Consider the following 20,199-nt stretch of genomic DNA (forward strand, 5'->3'; position numbering starts at 1 on the left):
CATTAAGCTGGTAGACCCTTATTTCCTTCAGTAAGAAGAAGGAATCAAGTAATGACATAAAGAAACTATTTACATAGGCTGTGGATTCTTTTGGCGTTAACTTCAGTGACATGTCCATGAGATAATGTAGTAACTCATTCCCATCAGAAGCACTGCTCTACAAGGACATGAAATCAAGAGGGACATATCCCTGAATATCATATTGTAAAGCAGAATCCAGAACTGCATTTATAGTCTCTAGTGTTCGGGATCTATCTTACTCTCTCTTCCACTCTCCAAACCCCTAGCACTGAAGTATAAGGAAAACTTACTACTATGGGGCCTTTTTGTGTTACAAGGCGGAGGTCAGGATACATGACCAAATTACTGCATCTCATGGAATTTTCACAGGGCAGCCAGGCCACAATCATTGACTGTCCTTATGCTCTTCGTCCTTCACAAAAGCAAGGTCTAAAAGCCAAGTCATGACAGATCTGTTTACACACACTAGCATAAACATATCCCAAATGCATAAGGTGCACACAGTACTGTAATTAAATTTTTACTAAAGCTTCCCATAATCATATTCCAGCAATATTGCCAGCATAAGTGACTTTTCAAAGAGATTCTGGTGTGCATATTTCATAGCATCAACAGAGAAACGTACTACAAGATTGTCCTACTTAAACACTCCAGGATGTTCACACAGCAATGAATGCTGCACCTTGAATAAACCAGAAGAGCTCTCAAAGTTATTTGGGCATTAGGCTATTACAGTGCTAAAAAGTGACATGACTCCAGTGGTAAGACAACAGAGTTTCAAATTTCCAAACCAGTTCCTCTGTTTTAATACAGTTTTAATGAACATCAGTCCAAGAGATCACTTGATACTATGAGGTACATTCCTTGACCGCATATGGCTGTGCTTAAGGAAAAGGACAAACATATACTTAAATTAAATAGTGTAATTTAATTTAGTAGCAGTTTAATTATCATTAAGTTAAAAAAAGTTATAACTACTAACGTTAATGACTTGAGACCTTTCAGAAAGCATGAATCCAAAAGGAAATATCCAGCAGGTGGTCACAGACTTGTAGTTTTTCCACCAGCACTGCCACCTGCATCAGTCTCTTAAAGGACTATTTGTTCAACGAAGAACTTGGTCTACAGTCTGTAACAGGAGTCTTGGCTCTGCTACTTTGCATGGTCTTCTAACAGATATACGATTAACTCATAGGTGGACAACACAATGGCTGTGTTTGGTATCTGCCGGATGAGTTGGGCAAAGAGTCCTCTATAGAAGGCGAGATAGCCTTCTTCACGTGCTACCAGACGTGCCGTCTGAATGAAAGTCTTATATTTAGTGCCTTCTTCTCGCAGCCGAGTCCGTATGACCTCTGCAGAGAAGTAAAACAGAGCCCAAAGTTAACAAGACTTAAACCTTCCCATTGAGAAACGTGCCATTACCAGGAAAGAGCATGCAAAACCCAGGGACATGAAAACCTTCCTGTACCAATTGCCCACCAGTATTTTCAGCCATGGAACGCTGTACACATTGCCCTTCAGGCAAGAAGCAAAGTTAAAGCTGAGTTCCCTTCTGTGTGGAATAAATGGATTATTTGCTCATTCAAGCTACTACAGAACTAAATGCTTCACTGATGCTCACATAATCAATATTGCTCTTTCTATATAACCATGATAACATTCACGTCTATCCAAAAAGAATAACACTGCTCAGCCCCCAAGTGTTCCCCATCACTTGATCACAGAATCCCAAAGGCTGTGGGTACTCAGCTACTAGTGAGAACAGAAGCATTACGCATTCCATTTCTTTTTGGCATTTTTTTGAGTTGTTTATAAAAACTAGGAAGTCCCAATCACCATCTATGTGGCTAACTAGGAATGGTGGGATGAGTACTGAAAATGCCAATGCATGTGCAGAAGTCACCGTAACACGCATTTGGCCATTCAAACGACTAAGAATTTTACAACTCTAAGCCCCATCGTTCATCTTGGATTACAGGCAACAGCTGTTCTACTGCAGTCATAAATGGAAAAGTTAACATACCATGCGGATAAGCAATACAGGAGGCACAGCCCTTGGAAACAGCAGCAGCAAACATCAGTCCAAAGAAGTTTGTCGAGTTCCTTTCAGTCCCATTAGGAGAAGAAGGGGGCAGTTGGACTTCCTTTAAGTGCTTTTTTAAACTTTCATAAATAGCAAAGCAGATAATGGTCTCAGAAATCCCAGCATAGGAGGCAGTCAGGCCCCTATAAAAGCCACGGATACCTTCTGTCTTGTAAACATATCTAGCACACTGCAAAGCATTCATTGGTTTTGAACCCCTGACTCTACAAAACAAACAGAACAGAGCATATAATGAGCCCAGAAAAAGAATTAGTAAAAAACCACTCATGGCTTTCAATAGTTTTTGTAACTACAGAAATGGTTCTCTGCTACGTTTTACTCCAAAAATATTCTAGGAAAACTGCATAGAGCAGGACTGTCTTACTAAGAGTGCACACCTGGCTTTGCTAATCCACTAATACATACTCATAATAATTCTTTCAGCTCAAGTTCTATCCAGTCTATCACAGTTCACACCAATGCTTTAAAAGACAATAAACATCGAAGAGACACTGCTTTGTGTTAAACTAGTAATTCCATTTAAAGGCATCTTCAGCAGGCCAAGAGACAGGTCTGCTACATGAGAAATGATCCTTCATTTTAAGAGGCAGCACTCAGTTCAAAGGTGCCACCCTGTGAAGTGCTGGAATTAAGTCTTATAAATTATTTATCAGTTGTGGTGCCTTAAAGGATCCTTCTTATCTGACCTAACATGTCCTTGCAGGAAGGAATTTCCATTCTAAGCAGTCACATTATTAGCAGAGTCCCTCATTGCTTCGATATCCACCAGTGACTGTGAATCACTCAACTCAAAGATATTACTGTCAAATTCCCTCTCTGTCTTCAGGACGTATGGTTAACAGTCATACAATGCTGAAGGAAGCAAAAGAACATTAAACCATTGCAACAGATTCTTATTGCCTCTAGAATGTTTTATGAAACTAAACTAATGTGGCTTCATTACAATTTAAATACATCACCCTTTCTGTTTACAGCTGCCTAGCTGTCCGTCAGTAACCTTGGTTTGTTGCAGTAACACACACATCTGTATGATCCAGGATCAGTACAAGTGATGTTGCCAAATGGAACACAGACTGCAACCTCGTGCTCAGCCTCCCGCGAGCTCTTCTGACCCTTCCATAGCCTCTATTATTGCTGTATCAAAGCATTTCAGTCCTTGATATATTTATCCTCAACATCAACCTCTGAAGTACAGAAGATTCTGTAAGCAGGAATCTGAGAGAAAAATAACGCTATGCCCAACTTTACTTAAGATTTACAGTGAAATCAGAAACTGAACCTAACTCAGCACTCAAGGCAACTTCCCCATCCTTCTCGATAGTAACTGTGCATCAAACTGAAGTAGGACACACAGAACCTTAGCCTTTAGTCTGACCAGGCAGAAGCATTATGGCTTGAAAGGTGAAACTGAGAGTCAGGGAAACAACCAGGCGAGATCAAAGTACAAAGAGCCATGAGTAAAAACATGAAAGTTCAGTTTTCCAGAAGCTCCCTTTGCCACTCAGTGGCATCCCATCTCCCTCAATCAGTTACTTACTTCCGTTCCAGTTGCATTCTGGTTTTCACCATCCATATAGGATTCATCAGGGAATTTGTGATAAAGGCTGAAAAAGAGAAAAGAAAACCATAAGTTTGAACTTTATACACTGTGCAGTGAGACAGTTCTAGTTACCAGTTTTATCTAGAGGTTTCAAAAGACGTGCAGGTGCGTAGCTTACAATCGCTCTCTTGCTAGAGAACCACCTCGTGTTAAACGTCAGGAGGCATCAACCAATGGCCTTGGAAATTCTTCAAGGATTCTTCCTTTTTGCACCTATTCTAATATGTACTTCATGTTCCTGAAGATTGCTGTAGACTAGATACCTTACTTACTGACTGGGCTTAAGAATAATGGATAAAAGGAAACCTGTGGGGAAAACACACATGTACTAGTCTTTTGTTTTCCCCAAGGCTCTAGGTGGTGCCAGTGAGCCATTTCATTAACAGAATCCACCCATAATTAAGGGGTTAGTTTGGGAAAGATTTATTTTTAGTGATCACTCTGGTGACTGATGTTTGAATTAGTGGAGCTCTTCTGCAGTATTTTTCCTACAAGAACAAACTATTTTCTCCATCCTGGTAAGAAAAATACAACATCCTAAAACAATTTGGCTAAAACAGTATCAAAAGTTCGCTGGTATCCACTAATATTTTTTTTCTAACATTCAGAGAGACATTATCATAGCATTGCAGTTCGAAAGAAGCTCAGCCCAAGTTAGTAAACAACAATCTAGAAATATTTCAAAGTCTCAAACAGGAAAACAGTTCCTCTGTAGGCAAGGTAACTTAGGAGCTAGAAAACCCCTGTTTTCTGGCATATACAGCCTCAAACTAAGTGTACATTTTCAGAATGTGCCACATACTGGCCTCTGTACTCGTTCATATACCACAGTCATCCAGAGCTGTCAGCCAAGACTGGTGTGTTAGCCTAGGTCCTGTACAGACAGACTTAAAGTCCATTCCCTGCCTTATGATTGATTCTATTCACTTCGTAACTATTGAGAGGGATAGAAGAAGTCTTGTGACAACAGCTCAGAATAAATACTTTAAAGAATTAAGGTGCATCTCAGAGCCACACAGATACCAATGCATGTACTGCCCACTATTGGTGAGGGGCTGGACACTGGGGTATTGCTGCAGACCTTACAGAAGATGAATTACGAATACATACCTGCAGAACCTGCAGAACAGATGTGCACAATGTTGCTGTTGGGCACAAAAATCCCATTAAATCGCTCTTTGGCTTTGGAGTAGCATGCAAAATAGACAGCTCTGGGGGTGGGGGTGAGAAAAAAAAAAAAAAAAGAGAAGCAAAACAATGTAATACATGCAACATCAAATTACACACATTACTGTTCTTCCCCCCATCCCCTGAAAAACAAGACCTTCTATCCAAACAGGCCTCGACGTGACTACTTCCATCTACAAGGACACAGGGTTTGGGGTTCTTCTCCCTCCTTACACTACAGTGCCACTATCTGACTCAACACCCACAAGGTAGAAATATTTTACTTTCACACCAAGTCCGACATGGAAGGCAACATGGTCTTGCAGACAACGCAAGTCAGATTGGATACCTGCACCAGCTCTGGCATTAAACGCACTTTGTAAACCTGGGAATGTCACTCTCCCACCTGGAGCCTATGGTTTCCATAAATTTGTTCAGCACTGTAACTGCATTAGCAGCACTTCATGCTTTAAACACTTAACCCTGGACTGAAATGAAAGAGTTTTTACACACCTCAAATCCCTACATAATGCACAGGGATAGAGGAAGCTCAGCTGATCTGCAACAGTCAATATGATGAGTAAGAAGCTGTCTGAACCGAGTATGTTCAGATCGTAGCTCCTTGAAGTGAACTGCTAGAAAAAGGTGGATATTGGTGGTTACAATTTGAGCATTTCCATAAAGTACCTTATTCCAATTTTATGGAAGAATATGAAGGAACACAAAAGACAGCACGAGTGAGTTGCATGAAAATGCAGGCAGTCTTGGATTCAGATCCCTGCTGCAAAGACTACCTGTACAGAAATAGGATTCCCTCCTTCTGGGGAGAACATCCTACCTACTCGGCAAGAGGCCAGAGAGGGAGTACACCACTTTGCAAGTTCCTTTTTAACTGGTTCAATTTCAGGCAGAGAACATATGCCAGTTTCCCAACTGCTAACAAGTTTTAACATTTGCTAGGCACAAAGATCTTCAGCTCTGCCAAGAATGGGACAATCATAGGTACATGTGGAAACGATTTAAGTGCCTGTAAGACTTCCAAATACAAAGGGACACACACAGACCTTCAGGGTTATATGGCAGCAATGCAAGCCTTTCCCTCTCAGCTGCAGTTTTTCATTTGAGAAGAATTTAGGCAATCAAGGACCAGATACGTATTCCTCTCCCCTGGCATCTAGCTCCTACTCAGTGTTTGGCAAGCACTTTTATGTATCTGCAGGGAAGCAGCAGATCATATTAGAAAAATGCAAATATTAATCCTACAGACTTTTCTGCACTACTTTCTTGTTCTCTCAAGCACATGGTAAGTGGCTCTTGCAATGACTTGGAATTTAAGTGCCTTATTTAATCTGCACCTTCCAGTGTTATACAAGTGGAAAGCAGATTTTTAGAAGTATTTCTTGGTATGTTTACTGTGCAGTATACATGCCCAAATCTCAGTTTACAGATGAGATAACTTCATGACCTATTCTTTTGAATCACAAATGCACTGCAACATTTGGGTTGGTACCTTAAATGTGTCTTTTAGCAATAGTTTAACTATTTACCTTGATGGTGCAACTCCAACCAAGTTTGGACCCAACCCTCGGAAGAGTGACCTTGGTCCTTCTTTTTCCAGAATTGACCTTAAAACAAAATAAATAAAAAAAACCAACAGGGAAAAAAAAAAAAGATAGTATTTGGGTTAAAAGTTACGCTTCTTGTTCCGTCAGGCAGTCAATCAAAAGAACTGTACAAAAGCAATGAGTGTTAATTGCAAAGCTGTTAGCTTTTAAGCTACGTAATATACTTGAAAATTAGCACAATTATACACTACTGAATAAAAGCCATTACACCATAAAACTTCAGTGCACTACAGGCAAATGTGTGTCACATGGCACAAAGTTATAATTTCCATTCTTTGAAAGCTGTCAGGAACTAAATTAAAGTTTCATGGAGAATCTAGTGATAGTTGACTCTGATGAACAAAAAATATTTTTGGCATTGTCTGTATCTAAGCAATCCAGAAGTTTGCTTCCTGTATAGAGATACAAAAAAAAAAGAAATCTTTTTCCCTTTTGCAATTACCTAGTGATGTGTTTTTACCCCAGAGTGAAAGTTAAATGTGGCAACCATACTACAAACTATGTCTTCCCAGGTAGTTCAGGGACATCTGCTTCTGAGGGCATTCAAGAGAGTTCACATCACCTTTCCCAAGTACACTCCAGCTGCAGAGGTACTGCTGTGAATCTCTGTCAGGACTGGACTTCATGATCAGGTCTAAAGCAAAATCACCAAATGATGCTTTCCTGCAGTTCTGCAATTGCTACAAGCCCAGGTTTCCAAAGCCACTTCCCCCCATCTTCCCTCACACCGTAGAAGGCATGCTGGGCTAGGACTTCTCTGAAGAAGACAAACTGTTTGCACAGCTTCCCCAGCAGCTACCAAGTTCTGTACAATACCTTGCTAAAGTGCCTCATTAAAAAAGACTTGTCTTACAAATTCCTTGCACTACTAACAGCGGACATATTTACAAGGACTAAAACAACAGCCAAACGCTAGTTAACAGCCAAGTATTTACCAGTGGAAGCCAAGTACAGTCCAGTAATCACTGGGATTTCAGTGCACAACCTGCTAGACAGTAGCCCTCTTAACTGAACTCACCATGTGAAAATCATGGAAGAAAATCCAGGTAACCCCAGGATCCATGGGTAGTTCACATGCACCTGTTGGAACTGCCAATTTTTCAGAATTTGCTTTCTAGGTCATTAGCACTGTTGAGAATGTTCCCCACAGATTCCAAACCCAAGCTCATTAGACAGAAGAAGATGTAGGAGCTTCTGAAACACTTTTTCTGCAGCAGAGTTGAACTTTCTGTGTAAACTCCAGGGCTGAGTGTCTCCAAGGAGACAGATCCACCAACTACTTGTTCTTTGTCACTTAACAGTCACGACTGCAGATTCCAGCTGGGGTGACTCATCAGAATCTTAAATGGATTAGACAAAAACAGCCTGTCCTTCTGGAGTGCTTTCTATTCAGCAGCAGACTTAACCTGCCCTCCTGAATACCTACTTTCTTTCTATTTACAGCAGTTAAGGGGCTTTCATACTCAATACCTTTAACTCTTGCAGAGCAATTTTATATGTAGAGCTCTAATGGCTGCTTCTTTAATCATACAATTTTCCCAAACCAGAAGGCCCAAGTCATATCCAGTCGGGCAATGCATGCATGACCAGGATTGAGAAAGGGACGGAAGAGTAAAAGCAAGAGACCTAACTTCACTTCTTTCTTCACACATTTTTATTTTATCAGAAAGATAATAATCAATAGCATTATCTGTTCTTCATAGATGCTGCCTGCAAGGGAATGACAGCATAAATATTTTGCTCTCACTTCTCACTCCTCCGAAGTAAACAGATTGAAAACTTGGTGATACATGCAGCTGAGCAATTCCTGAAGTGAAATGAAATCACAACCATAGTCACCAAATTTAATGAGCTTAATAAGTATATTAAAAGGTTGACCCAATTTTAAACCATTTCCTCTCTCCCTAAAAAAAACAAAAAGACAATCCCAGAAAAAGATGGGCCAAGGGGATGAACTAAGAGCCTTGTGCCTTGAAGTTTTCACTTCCTTTAGTTACAGCTGCCTCAAGTCCAATGCTGCAAGGTGAAGAAGATAGCAAGGGAAAGGAGATGAAAATCAAAGGCAACTACCTTACACTTTCAGTCACGAATTGCTCTAGACTCACCTCTGAATAGACAAAGAAATGTTTGGCAGGGGAAAGAAGCACTGTTTACAATACAGAAACTCAAGTCCCAGAATGACTCTAGCCAGATAGTTCTGCAGAGAATTTGAATTAGCACTGTACTGTTATATAACCGTGCAGCTTCTCCCCAGGCAATCTGCCAAGCGTGTTGGCCTTACATAAAATCATTCAACTTGCTTTGCTAGTCATTATTTTCTTTGGCATTTCTGCTACCTGATCTAAACAGAACCTCTCTGCATCACCCTGGGCTGCCCAATGATCCAAATAAACTCAATCCATTTGCATGAGGTCTGAACCATAAGTTTATGGTGCTTTGATATGAAATACAGAAGTAGAGATTTGGGCTTCAGAGTTGCAGGTAGAACTATTCAGCAGTTGTAAGCTAGATGATTTCACATTTCCTCTTATTTATAAATACACATCTGAAAAGGAACAGCTGGAGCATCAGCTGCTGCAGTCTGAACCACACAGAAGGCTTTTAACAGAGATCATAAGTAATACAGGTGTAGATAGGATTGACACATAATAATAATGGGCAAAGACAACATCTAACAGCAAACAGGGGAGAGCTCATTAAGTCAGCTATAGCTGAGGAAAAGAGAAAAGCTTCCAAGACCCCAGTTAGATATTGTATTTTAGTGAGACTGCTTTTGCAAAAAGTGTCCTTCCTCCACTCCCATAAATTTCAGTTATAGATCATCCGCAAAAAAGTGCGGACAAGCATAACTGAAAATATACGAGAACATAGAATTCTGGAAGTCATCTGGTTCAAACTCATGCTCAAAGCAGGGCCAGCTTCAAAGACACACCAGGGGCAGACATGCATCACTAAGTACAGAGAATCAGAAACCTTGTTACAATGCTGGTCCACTATGGTGACGGAAAGGCTACAGGCTCTCACTTTTTTATGATGCTCCAAAGAGAGAGTGCTTCAAGAGAGGAATTAAAACTTCCCTCCATCAAACAGGTAAACAGCACAGGCAGCAATAGCAACAAGTATCTCTGCTAGCTACTCAAAGCAAACTGGGAATGGCTCCAGGAAAAAGACAACTTATATGGCTTATTCAGTCCTTCAATCACTTGCCAAGAATTGGCCCCAGCTAGTAAGGATTACCTGTTCCAATGCTCAACAGAGACAGTAAACATAATTATTCCCAATAGGAGAAAAAGACAACACTTCTCAGTGTTGAAAAAGAGAAAAAGCCCTTTCCTCCAGAATATTTTCTGTGATAGTTCCCACAAGCTAAGGCATATCAAGAGTTTACAGTATGTCCTGTGTATTGATCCCTAGAAGTCATAACTACAAAAAAGCCTAAATGTGAAGAGACAATTTAAAAATAACACCTCCAGACACATATTCAAATGATTTCATTTTGGAAAGTTTCTAAGTGGCGGAAACAAATTTCTGTGGAAGTTCAAAAGAATGCTCAGGAGTCGTGAGTATGTATGTATTTTTAAAAGAATAATTTATCTTTCTACTGCTGAAGGCAGAAGCCCAACTGACAAGAATCCTTCCAGTGCAAGTCTGGAGCAAAATTTGCATTCTGTGTTGGCACAGAGGAATTGAAACTCACATCACTGGTGTCAAGCAACACTGAATGACAGGAGGAGCAGTACTCACTTGAGAACACTAAAGAGCCCAGGTGATACAGATGTTGGCCTGACCATTCCTTCACCACTGATGGTCCCCAGCTGGACTTGTGGGTAGTAGACAGCCCGGAAGGCTAGCTTTGAAGATTGAAGCCTAGTCTTTATTACCTCTAAGGGACACGTAAAGATGGCACCAACTGTTCCTCCGCATCTGTAAAATACAATTTAAACAGAAGACAGAGTCAGTAAACCATAGCTGCACAGATGTGTCATATCACAGCACGGCATATAAATAAAATCTGAAGACTTGTCTCCAGTTGCTCCGCATTGTGGACAAATTATTAGGAAGCAGGGCTGTTTTGACATTAGGCAAAGGATACTGTTCCCAAGCCCTGGGGGAGGGAAGCAAAGGTTGAGAAACTGTTACAAGGATCACGTGTAGCGATTAAATTGGTAAACACAAAGATGATACCCAGCACTAACAAAAAACCCCTGACTGACCATCTGCTGGTCCCATGTTCTGCCAGGACTTGGAATTCTGCCTGTGAAAACTTCAGAGGCATCCATGTTTCAGAGGTTGTTGTCCTAAAACAGACATAGCCTTGGATGGATTTTTCTTATGGGAAGACGGAAGCTGGCAGATGAAAACAAGCCACTGGGGATTAGGACACTATAGACTGAAAACATAACAATATAATTCTTCACCACTTCAGTACTTATGATTAGAACAGCTGTCTACAAAAGTAGCAAATATCAAAACTACACTAAGTTAGGCCCTTTTAAAAACAATGGATATCAACTTTTTTGGGGGGGGTGGGGAGAGGGAAGCCACAAGGATGAGAGGGAAGGTGGGAAAAACAGAATAACAGGACAGAAGGGCTACTGAAGAACAGAGTTCCCATACTCACATAACAGAAGTACAAAAATAAAATATACACACACACATATGTGTGTGTGTATATACATAGATATATTGACACACACAGGTGTATATATATAATATACGTACAAAGAAGAAATAAGTGATGCTATAATAGGCATATATTCATCTTAATGTAGTCAGTCTGAGCCTCAGAAAAAGCACACAAGGCCAAGAATATAAGGTGTACAAGTCCTAATTTTCATTTTAGTCAGTGATTTGGAAAGTGACTAGTCAAACTACTTCTCTCTCTGCTGCTGTTCCTCTTTGGTAATTGAACATCCCTTCTGTCAAACTTCACAATTAAACACAATGCTGAGGTTGGCTAAAAGGTACTATAATCTAAATTTTATTAATCAAAAACGTTGGGATTTAGGAAGACTTAACTAAAGATTTTGGGTTTTTTCTAAGGATGTTTACTGCAACTGTACCTATTGATTAATAAATATTTTCTTTCTTTACACAACTGTCAAAGCATATGATTCCTTCAAAACCCCACGTTTGTTATTTTCCTTAGAAAACACCATGAGTCAACAACTTAACTTTCTTTGATGTTAATGTGAAATTGTCATTTAAGTAGTTTTCCATGAAAGGGAGGAATTAAAAAAAAAACAACAACCCTATCCTTTTTCTTGTGCATAACTAAAGCATTGCTTCTAGAGTCGTAAGAAGCTTGCGTGCACTGATTTGGGAACAGAGATCCATAAAAGGACATTAATAAAGGTACTAGTGCATATTTTCTAAAGCCCCATCTATACATGAATTATTTTACTAGGAGAATCATTTTTAAACACAAGGAAAAGGGCAGTTAGAGAATGGCAGAGAAATCCAAGCTTTAGATACTTACTAGTTTATAAATGCTTTATCTGGTACAGCTTATTTTGCCTGCTGAAACAGTATGTCTTATATCACATGGTAACCATTCTTCGGCAAAACCCTGAAGCCGTTGCACCGGCATTAACAGCCTGGCCACCCTGGCTGTCCAACCGCAAAAATTAAGGTTCTTTATAAGGTTCAAAAGGACACCCCAGACCACACGGCTGGGGAATACAACTTCCTCGCTACACTTTTCATGTTCTGCAAGATTCTGAACAAGAACATGATCCCAAACACTACGCTTTTCAGATACAAACACATCCAACAGAAGAAACTGTGTTTTCACTGAGACTGGCAATATGATTTAACAGCATGCTTCAATGAGTTTCTCCTCTAAGTTCTTGCTTCTTCCTCTTCCCTGCTGAAAGGGCAATAAACCTAAACGAGGGACAATCCGTACATCCAAAGTGGCAGATACTATAAGAGCAAGCATTGCCTTCATCCCTTTTAAACCACTTATGCTATGACTGTTGAATAAAGTCACAAAGTTGTTCATGGAACTAGGTACATAGCAGATGAAGTTGTGTCCTTTGGCTCAAAAAGGACAGTGTTCACAGAGACCTTATCAGGCCTCTGATTATTTTGTGTAGGCCTCTGATTATTTTGTGTACTGAACAAGGGCTTGGACACAAGCCTTCTGTTGTGTCAATACTACTCTGTAGGACATCGCTTCAGTTTATCCTTCTCTGTTTTGTCAGATGCATCTCATGTTGCTCACATTTCTCCGAAATCAGATCTTGGGAAAAAAAGTCAGGTCAGGAATGGCTTCTCCAGCAAAAGCTTTCCTGTTCCCAGAGCTCACACTCATAACTCAGAGCAGGAAGTGTTCTGAGGATCCCTCTTGCAGATACCCCACTGCCACCTTTCCTACTGTGTATATCCAATACAGACATGAGTCTGTACAATTAACACCTGACTAATCAACATACTCAAGAGAAATTTTAAGTCTGTGGGAACTCAATGAAAAGAATTTGATTGCCTTAATTCCCAATTCATTTATCTACCAATGCTCCACTACTGCGTACTCCATTCTCAGTCCCCATTTATGAACACTGAAACAATACTTTCACAGTAACAATTCATCAAGTCAGAACACTGAAATTCCATTTGCTGTTTCTGAACTACCAGCTGCTCAGTCTAGAGTGACATCTTGCCATACAATTTTTTAGCCTCTCTGGCATATTCCCTCCTGCATCAGCTGTCTTCTTGCCTTCCTAGCCCACTCCTTGCCTTTCATCCTTTTAGTGTGATAATCCAGTTAATTTATGCAGCCTTTAATATTTAAGTACTTCTGGTAATGCATATGTAATCCTCTGATATTCAACACAATGAGTTAATATCTGCATCATCAGTTTTAACAGCTCAGAGTTTATGTTGTCAGTGTGACATTTAAGAAAAAAGCATTACCTAACAGAGCCATTCTCAGAATGTCAACAGGGTGCATATATTATGTCCCAAATATAAATACGCAGCAGATAGTTCAAGTAAGGACTTCACTGTACTGAGCAGCTTTTTCTGTTGAGCTGATTTTCCTCCACATGGGAATTCTATGCATCATACCCTGGTGTTGCTCTATTCCCTGGAAAGATGGCTGAAAAACAACACACTGTGCACAAAAGAAACACTTTGTATTCCTAGGGTGTTCCAAATGCCTACATCTGGGAAGAAAGGAGAAACAACCAGCTTTCCTCAGCTACGTAAACAGTCATAAACCCTGAAACAATCAGACCATGGATTTGCAGCCAGATAAATTCGATTGGGGAAAATCTTATGCTGCAATCAAGGGAAAACCTCCAAGCCTGCATACTGGTTTGAATCAGGGTTTTTCCTGATACGTCAGTGCAGAACTACAGTTCCAGAGATGTCAAGCAGTGTTTACTGCACTAGCCTCCTGCTAAAATCCCAAAATAACATCTAAATCTGTCCTCAGTCAAAAGGTAGAACCCACCCTAGAAACCAAACACTACAGTAGAAGTATCTTCAACAGGTCACATGGCAAGCATATAACAAGAGGTTCCCAGCTCTGCTCTGCATGTATCTCAGATATAAAATGTCTCCAATGTGAGACACCTGACAGTTCATCAGCTTTGGCCTGTCACTGCCAGAAAAACAGCACTTGTACTTCAGGCTTTGAATGCCCCCTCTAGTTACACGATGGGCCAGGCATATATGGCCATTACAGCAGTAAAACACAGTTCTCCGCTTTGTGATGTCCAAACAAAGGAACTAAGGAAACTCTTGGTTTGAGAATATGGAATATACTTTGTGTTTAGGGAAATACATAATGTATTATACATTAACAGCTGCAGAAAAATTATTTACTTCCATAAAAAGAAAACACTGTTTAAAACAACATGCCAAGGATGCAAATCTCAAAATCTAATTCCAATTTTTCTCTTGCTGCCCGCTTTCCATCTTTACAAAGTCCACCCCGATACACCAATGACTTGCATTTGAAATAAACTCTCAGTATCCACTAGCACAATTTATAGAGATGCCAAGAATCTTAATTAAGAGTAGGTCTTACTTCACCTGTCCTAGATTTAATCACTGAGCAATATTCTTAATACGAATAACAACACAATACTGAAAGTTAAAAAGAAAGTTCTGCAAAACAAAAACAAACAAAAAAGCATCCAAACCTTCAATGATCTTTCAGTTGAGTACCACTGACTTTACCAAGATCATAAGCAAAGATGAAGAGGTGCTCGGTTAGAACAATCATAACTTATAACCCAGCCTGACACGTTTTGCCTTGTGAGCATTTGAAATTACCTTTTCCTCCCCAAATGACAGCAACTGCTCTCAACATTTAACATTGAATTTTTGACAGACAGGAGTCAAGTGAAACACTTGCAAGAGAAGTATTAGTGCAAATAATCTGGCAACAGGTTGACAAGTATACGTCAATTCACGCTTCACGGATGGCACCACTTACACCTTTAAAGGTCAAAGTACACCTTGGGAAATTATTTGGTACTATTGACTGGACCCCCTCTGATGGATTCAGAAGTTTGCAGAACTCTCCAAACACAGATGGAAGACTCTGTCCCACTGAATTCAGTGGCACAGCCAGGGATACAGTTAAACCATGGCACTAACTTTCCTGGTTGTTGACATAGAATCATGCCCATGAAGACAGATAAGGAAATCCCAAAGTGAGCAGTATATTCACAGCAAGTGTGCCCAGTTTTAAACAAGACTGTATTTGCAATAGGAATTCCATTGTTTTTCTAAAATGTGCCACATGCTCTAGCATGACATGCATAGCATAAACAGCAAAGCAGGTTATGTCTTTGGTATTTTGTTACTGCATCATCAAGACTGTAAACAAAACAAGCTGCTGCATTCTCAGATGCCACAGGAAATTAAGTACCAAAGCAACACAGACTGTCCCTAATGTCTTAATTCTGAGTTATTAAGCATTCAATAAATTTCTAGCTAATAATGTTATCATCAGGTGTTGATACTCCTGTAAGCACTTACTGTGTTCCTTGAGCTGATGCACTGTTAGTGCATTACAACATGCACATGAGAACCTAAACTAGGCAGAGGGCTGGAAAACAGTCAATCTCATCATCAGCTCTAGCTGCCTTGGACCACACACAGTATAGCAGACACGCATGCTTCAGGTGAAGACTGCTTCTCTCCATTTTACAAATGGAAACATTATTTCTCAAATGCTTTGTCAGCATTAGCACATGGCTTAACAATAAACATCTGTGGGAGCAGTATGGCAGTCCCTTTCCTCACAATTCGTTCAGATACGAATTTGGGGAGTAACTTTTTCATTAGTTCTGTGACCTGTACTAGACAGTCAGGCAAACCCAGGTCAAATTCAACACTTTTAAACAAGGCTCTCAGCAACCTAGTGCATCAAACACCAATCGGCTGTGACCGAGACAATCAACTTATGCCCATGGAGACAGATGTCACTATGCCCTCAATTCAAAGCAGCTTGATGTCACCAACCTTCCCAAAGTATGCTTCCAACTCTTTTACAGGTGGCTTAAGCAAGCTTTGGTATCTAAGGTTGCTGTTCAGAGCCATAGGAGCAAGGGAGTTAGGGACTTAGGCCTCAATACCAAGATGGAAAAAAAGCCACAAACATGGTTTTATTCAAACAGTCCCCCCAGTGTGAACCAAACCACTAAAGAAGGCATACACAGCACCTACGCGAAATCAAGATTAAAAAGTTTGTTCCCAGTTTTTGCTCTTTGCCAGTTCTACAAAGGGCACTGCAGCCTCTAAATACCATTTCTTAGGAATTCCCTGTAGTAAACAGTATTACTCCAGCTGGAAAGACAACACGGAGTAACCTCTGCTGCAGCCTAGTCCACAGTTTTTCCCAAACAAAAACAAGCAACAACTGCATTGACTTCAGCAGGGAAGCAGGAACCTAGACTTGTAAACATGCTTACATCTGTTGTGCAACTGAGGCATCATTCTCTTTGCTGTTTCCGAATCTTCCCTGCCCTCAGAGTCATCTTCCCATCAAAATACCAAGACCCTTTGGTCTTCTAAGCCTTAAAAGGAACTAACAGAAACAAAGGGAAGCCAATGAGTCTGCCTGCCTATAGCAAGTCGGCTAGTAGGAAGCCATCTCTTTCCACAACTGGAGAACACTTTCTAATATTCAGGTGCATTTCATCACTCCTAGCCTTTGAAGTATTAAACAATTCTATTCTGGCCATTAAGATTATCCGAGGCTGGCTTGCCTTTTTTGTGCACACATAAGCATACTGTATTACATCTCCTTAAGCTGGCACCGCACCCCATCCTCACCTTCACAGGAAGCTATCGCAATACCAGCAATGTCTCTACCAAAATTATTTCAAGTGAATGGGCTGCTCTTGCTTTAGCTGCAAAAAAATACTTTGCAATTGAACAAATCTTAGCATCTTACACAACTTAAAGTATTCTGAGCTTCCAACACTTTCTTCTGCTGGAGGGGTAATTTTATCCAAGGTCCTGGCTCTGCAAACAGCTCTGTGTCACAATACAACCCATTTATTATAATAGGGTTCCATGAAAGAACAAAGAACAAAGGTAAAGGTATTTGAAGGACTGAGGAAGGACCTCAACAGAGGCTATTACTCAAGCACTAACACACTAACAATTCCTTCTGAAGTTCCTTTGATGATGTAATAGTAGAAAAACATTATCACAGCTGAGCTCCTTTAACAAGATTTTATGGTGCAGGCACCCTTTACCACCACTACTACTAAAAACCGAAATGCGTAAGGCAGACATGGCACAGAGCCTCATACCTAATATGATTTCAGTTTCTAGCTTGCATATCAGCTGGCTGGTCCAGCACCCCTCCAAACACATCATGTATTTCCTACAACATTTCTTACATGTAGAGACATGCTTTAATAGCTTGGGCAACAGTTCAAAACTGATGTTCAATTTCTTGTTCCATCCAGCGAGCCCTAAGAAGTCTGCATTTCTCACTTGAAAAGCAGAGATAATAGCATTACTAGGTATATACACACAGAGGATATGAAAGTTCAGTGCCTTGAACAGGGAATCGCTCTGAAATAAACTGTTTAAATGGTGGGTGGGCATGTGGCGGACCAAACACTTTAGCATTGGCTGGTGCATGAGAAGACTAAACTTGCTGTCTCATTTTCCTTTCTGTAACATCACAGCAAGATAAATGATGCTACGCTTTTCCGTGTCTCTGTAAATAACAAGATATGCAGAATGAGAATCAGGTCCAGCAATGAACATTAAATGCCTGCATACCCTAAAAGACTCTCTCTTTCCTTTATTTGTTATTTTTAAATTTGTAATTTGTTATTTGCAATTTGTTATTATCTGTGCTTTATTTTCATTGCTGCTTTAGAAATAGATCAATCTTATTATACCAGAGTGGTCAAGGGGATATTCCGTGCTGTGTTTCCATTCCTTCCCCCCATGCTCTCTCAAAAACAGATCCAACCCGGTGACTTCCTAAGCCCGCTGCAGAAAATGTTTGTTTACTAGGATCCTTAGAGAAGGTAGAGGGTACATTAAACGAGTAAGGAAGACACTGATCACCCAGTACTAGATTAAAACACTGATGAGTTTAAAATTCCTATTTATTTATAGTCTGATGAGTTATGTGAGGACACCTAGAGTTCTGGATAGGCATTGTTACTATCCAAACAAGTTGCATGTGTACATTCAGGTCCAGTTTCTGTCACGGGCTCCAGGTATGACCCTAATGCAAGTGGGGGAGGTGGGGGAAAGACAGGCCTAAAAACAACACAGAGTATCCAAGTCAGCAGAAGAAAGCCAGTGTCTCCGAAAAATTTAGCTTTGTTGGGTTTAATATTACATTAAATGAACTTAGTGCTCCAGGGTCATGTCAGAGGGAGACTCCAGTCTCCTGTTTAGCAACAGGAAAAACAATAGTCTGCTATTAAACAGATTTAAGCTAATGATAGGTTTCATGTTGGCTTCCTAACTATTGTCAGCTGACAAGCACGACAGAATATTTTACTACTTAGATAGTTTAAGTCATTAAAAAAAAAAAGATTAAAACAAAAGAAGATTTCTGATATGGACAGAAGTGCATACAACAGCACTTACTACCTGCATAACAGATGATTCTTAAAAATTTATTTTAATTTACACCATAAAATGATCTTACTGGACTGCTACTAAAATTACTGTAGTAAGTTAATTAACAAGGCTTTTGGGGAGTGTTTTTGGTTGGTGGTTTGTGGGTTGGGGTGGGTGGGGTTGTTACTTTAAGCTTTTAACACAACGAAAATAAGAAGTTTACAAGTCCTTGCAAGAACTTAAAAGAAGTGGCCTGGCATGCCAGGGGAGCATGCCAGGTCACTTACTCCGAGGTACCAGGATCTTCCCTAACTCTCTTGCCCCCCATCCTTTTTCCCTTTTCGGAGTACTTGCTTTTCAGTATAATTACATGGATCAGGCAGTTACACAGCCTCCACTATTAACCGTCGCCTACGCGGAGCTTATTGAAGTGTTGTGCAAATACGTTCCTTTACAAAATCAAGCTGCGGTCCATCGAAAGGCATAAGCCTGCTGCCTGGACAATGCTTTTTGGATGACATCCCTCAATTCCTGCTTGATTCAGCAGGAGCCACGCAGGCGGGCAGGACTTAACGTGTTTCATTTAACAGAGCTAGATGCCACAGCCACGCAAGATTTTGTACTTACAGAGAGCTAAATGTCACAGCAGCCCAACTAACTCTGCCCGGCGCAGAGCTCAAGTCGCACCCCCACCGTAATCCTTCCTTACCCTTCCTGCGTGGCTTGGTAAGGATGTATTTTCTAATTGTGGAAAGACCTCAAGGAGAAAGCTGCCCGGCCGTCACCGAGGGCACGCGGGTTTGTGAGGGGACGGCGGAAAAGGCGGGCTGCGCTCGGCGCCCACAGCCCCTTCCCCGTCGCCAACCGGCGTTCCGCGGGGAGGAGAGGCGAGGGGAGGCCAGGCCACCCCAAGCCCCCAGCCCGTCCCTCGCCCGAGGCGGCGGCCGGGCACATCCCGGCGGGGAACCACCACCACCGCGTCCCTCTCCGCCGGGCCTCCCCCGGCGGGCGGCAGCCCCTCAACGGCGGCCGTAGCCCCGCGCCTAGCCCAGCCGCCGCCGCCGCCGCCCTCCTCCTCCTCCTCCTCCGCCGCCGCCGCACTCACCCCCCGGCGAAGAGGTGCAGCAGCGTGTTCTCCTGCGGGGCGCCCGCCATGCTGCTGCTGCTGCTGCTGCTGCTGCTGCTGCTACCGCCGCCGCCGGCTCGGGCTCCCGCTCCGCCGGCGGGAGCTGGAGGCGGAGGCCGGGCCGCGGCGCGCACGTGACGCCGGCGGGCAGCGCGCGGTGCGTCAAAAGGCCGCGCGTGACGTCACGGCGGGCAGGACCGGCGGCGGGGCGGGAGGACGATCGGTCGGTCGGTCGGTCGGTCCCGCAGGAGCCGCGCCGAGGATCGGGGCGGCTGGAGGTGGCTGAAGGCGCTCGGGGAGGAATTCGGCTGTGGGCCGATGGGTCTGGCCCGCTCGGTGAACCGGCCGCTCTTCTCTTGGGGCCTACGCAGCGCCGAACAAGATGGCGTTACGAGCGGCGGCGTTGTTAGAAATGCTTTCGCGGATCGTTCGCGTGGGTGGTCACGGCGGAGGGGTGACAGCCACTGCGTACAGGTACGCCTAGTCCTGGGCT

The 20,199-nt window shown here is 41.9% G+C and overlaps 1 protein-coding gene across 3 annotated transcripts; it reads right to left on the bottom strand.

The window, feature by feature from the left end:
- Positions 1–819: 819 nt before the first annotated feature.
- SLC25A33 (solute carrier family 25 member 33) lies at positions 820–19,850 on the bottom strand. Of its 3 annotated transcripts, XM_069782577.1 has the most exons (8): positions 19,772–19,808; positions 19,686–19,741; positions 10,265–10,444; positions 6,443–6,520; positions 4,839–4,939; positions 3,666–3,732; positions 2,048–2,331; positions 820–1,376 (listed from the first exon to the last, which is right to left on the bottom strand). In XM_069782577.1, the coding sequence occupies exons 2-8, from the start codon at positions 19,733–19,735 to the stop codon at positions 1,174–1,176; spliced, it is 963 nt and encodes a 320-aa protein (XP_069638678.1). In that variant the 5' UTR covers positions 19,736–19,741; positions 19,772–19,808; the 3' UTR covers positions 820–1,173. The 3 variants fall into 3 exon arrangements, with proteins under 3 accessions (XP_069638678.1, XP_069638677.1, XP_009925994.1); XM_069782576.1 differs by having other exon boundaries at positions 19,686–19,850; XM_009927692.2 differs by lacking the exons at positions 19,686–19,741; positions 19,772–19,808 and adding an exon at positions 10,735–10,824.
- Positions 19,851–20,199: the final 349 nt, after the last annotated feature.

Source organism: Haliaeetus albicilla, chromosome 4, assembly GCF_947461875.1.
Source record: "Haliaeetus albicilla chromosome 4, bHalAlb1.1, whole genome shotgun sequence".
NCBI lineage: Eukaryota > Metazoa > Chordata > Aves > Accipitriformes > Accipitridae > Haliaeetus > Haliaeetus albicilla.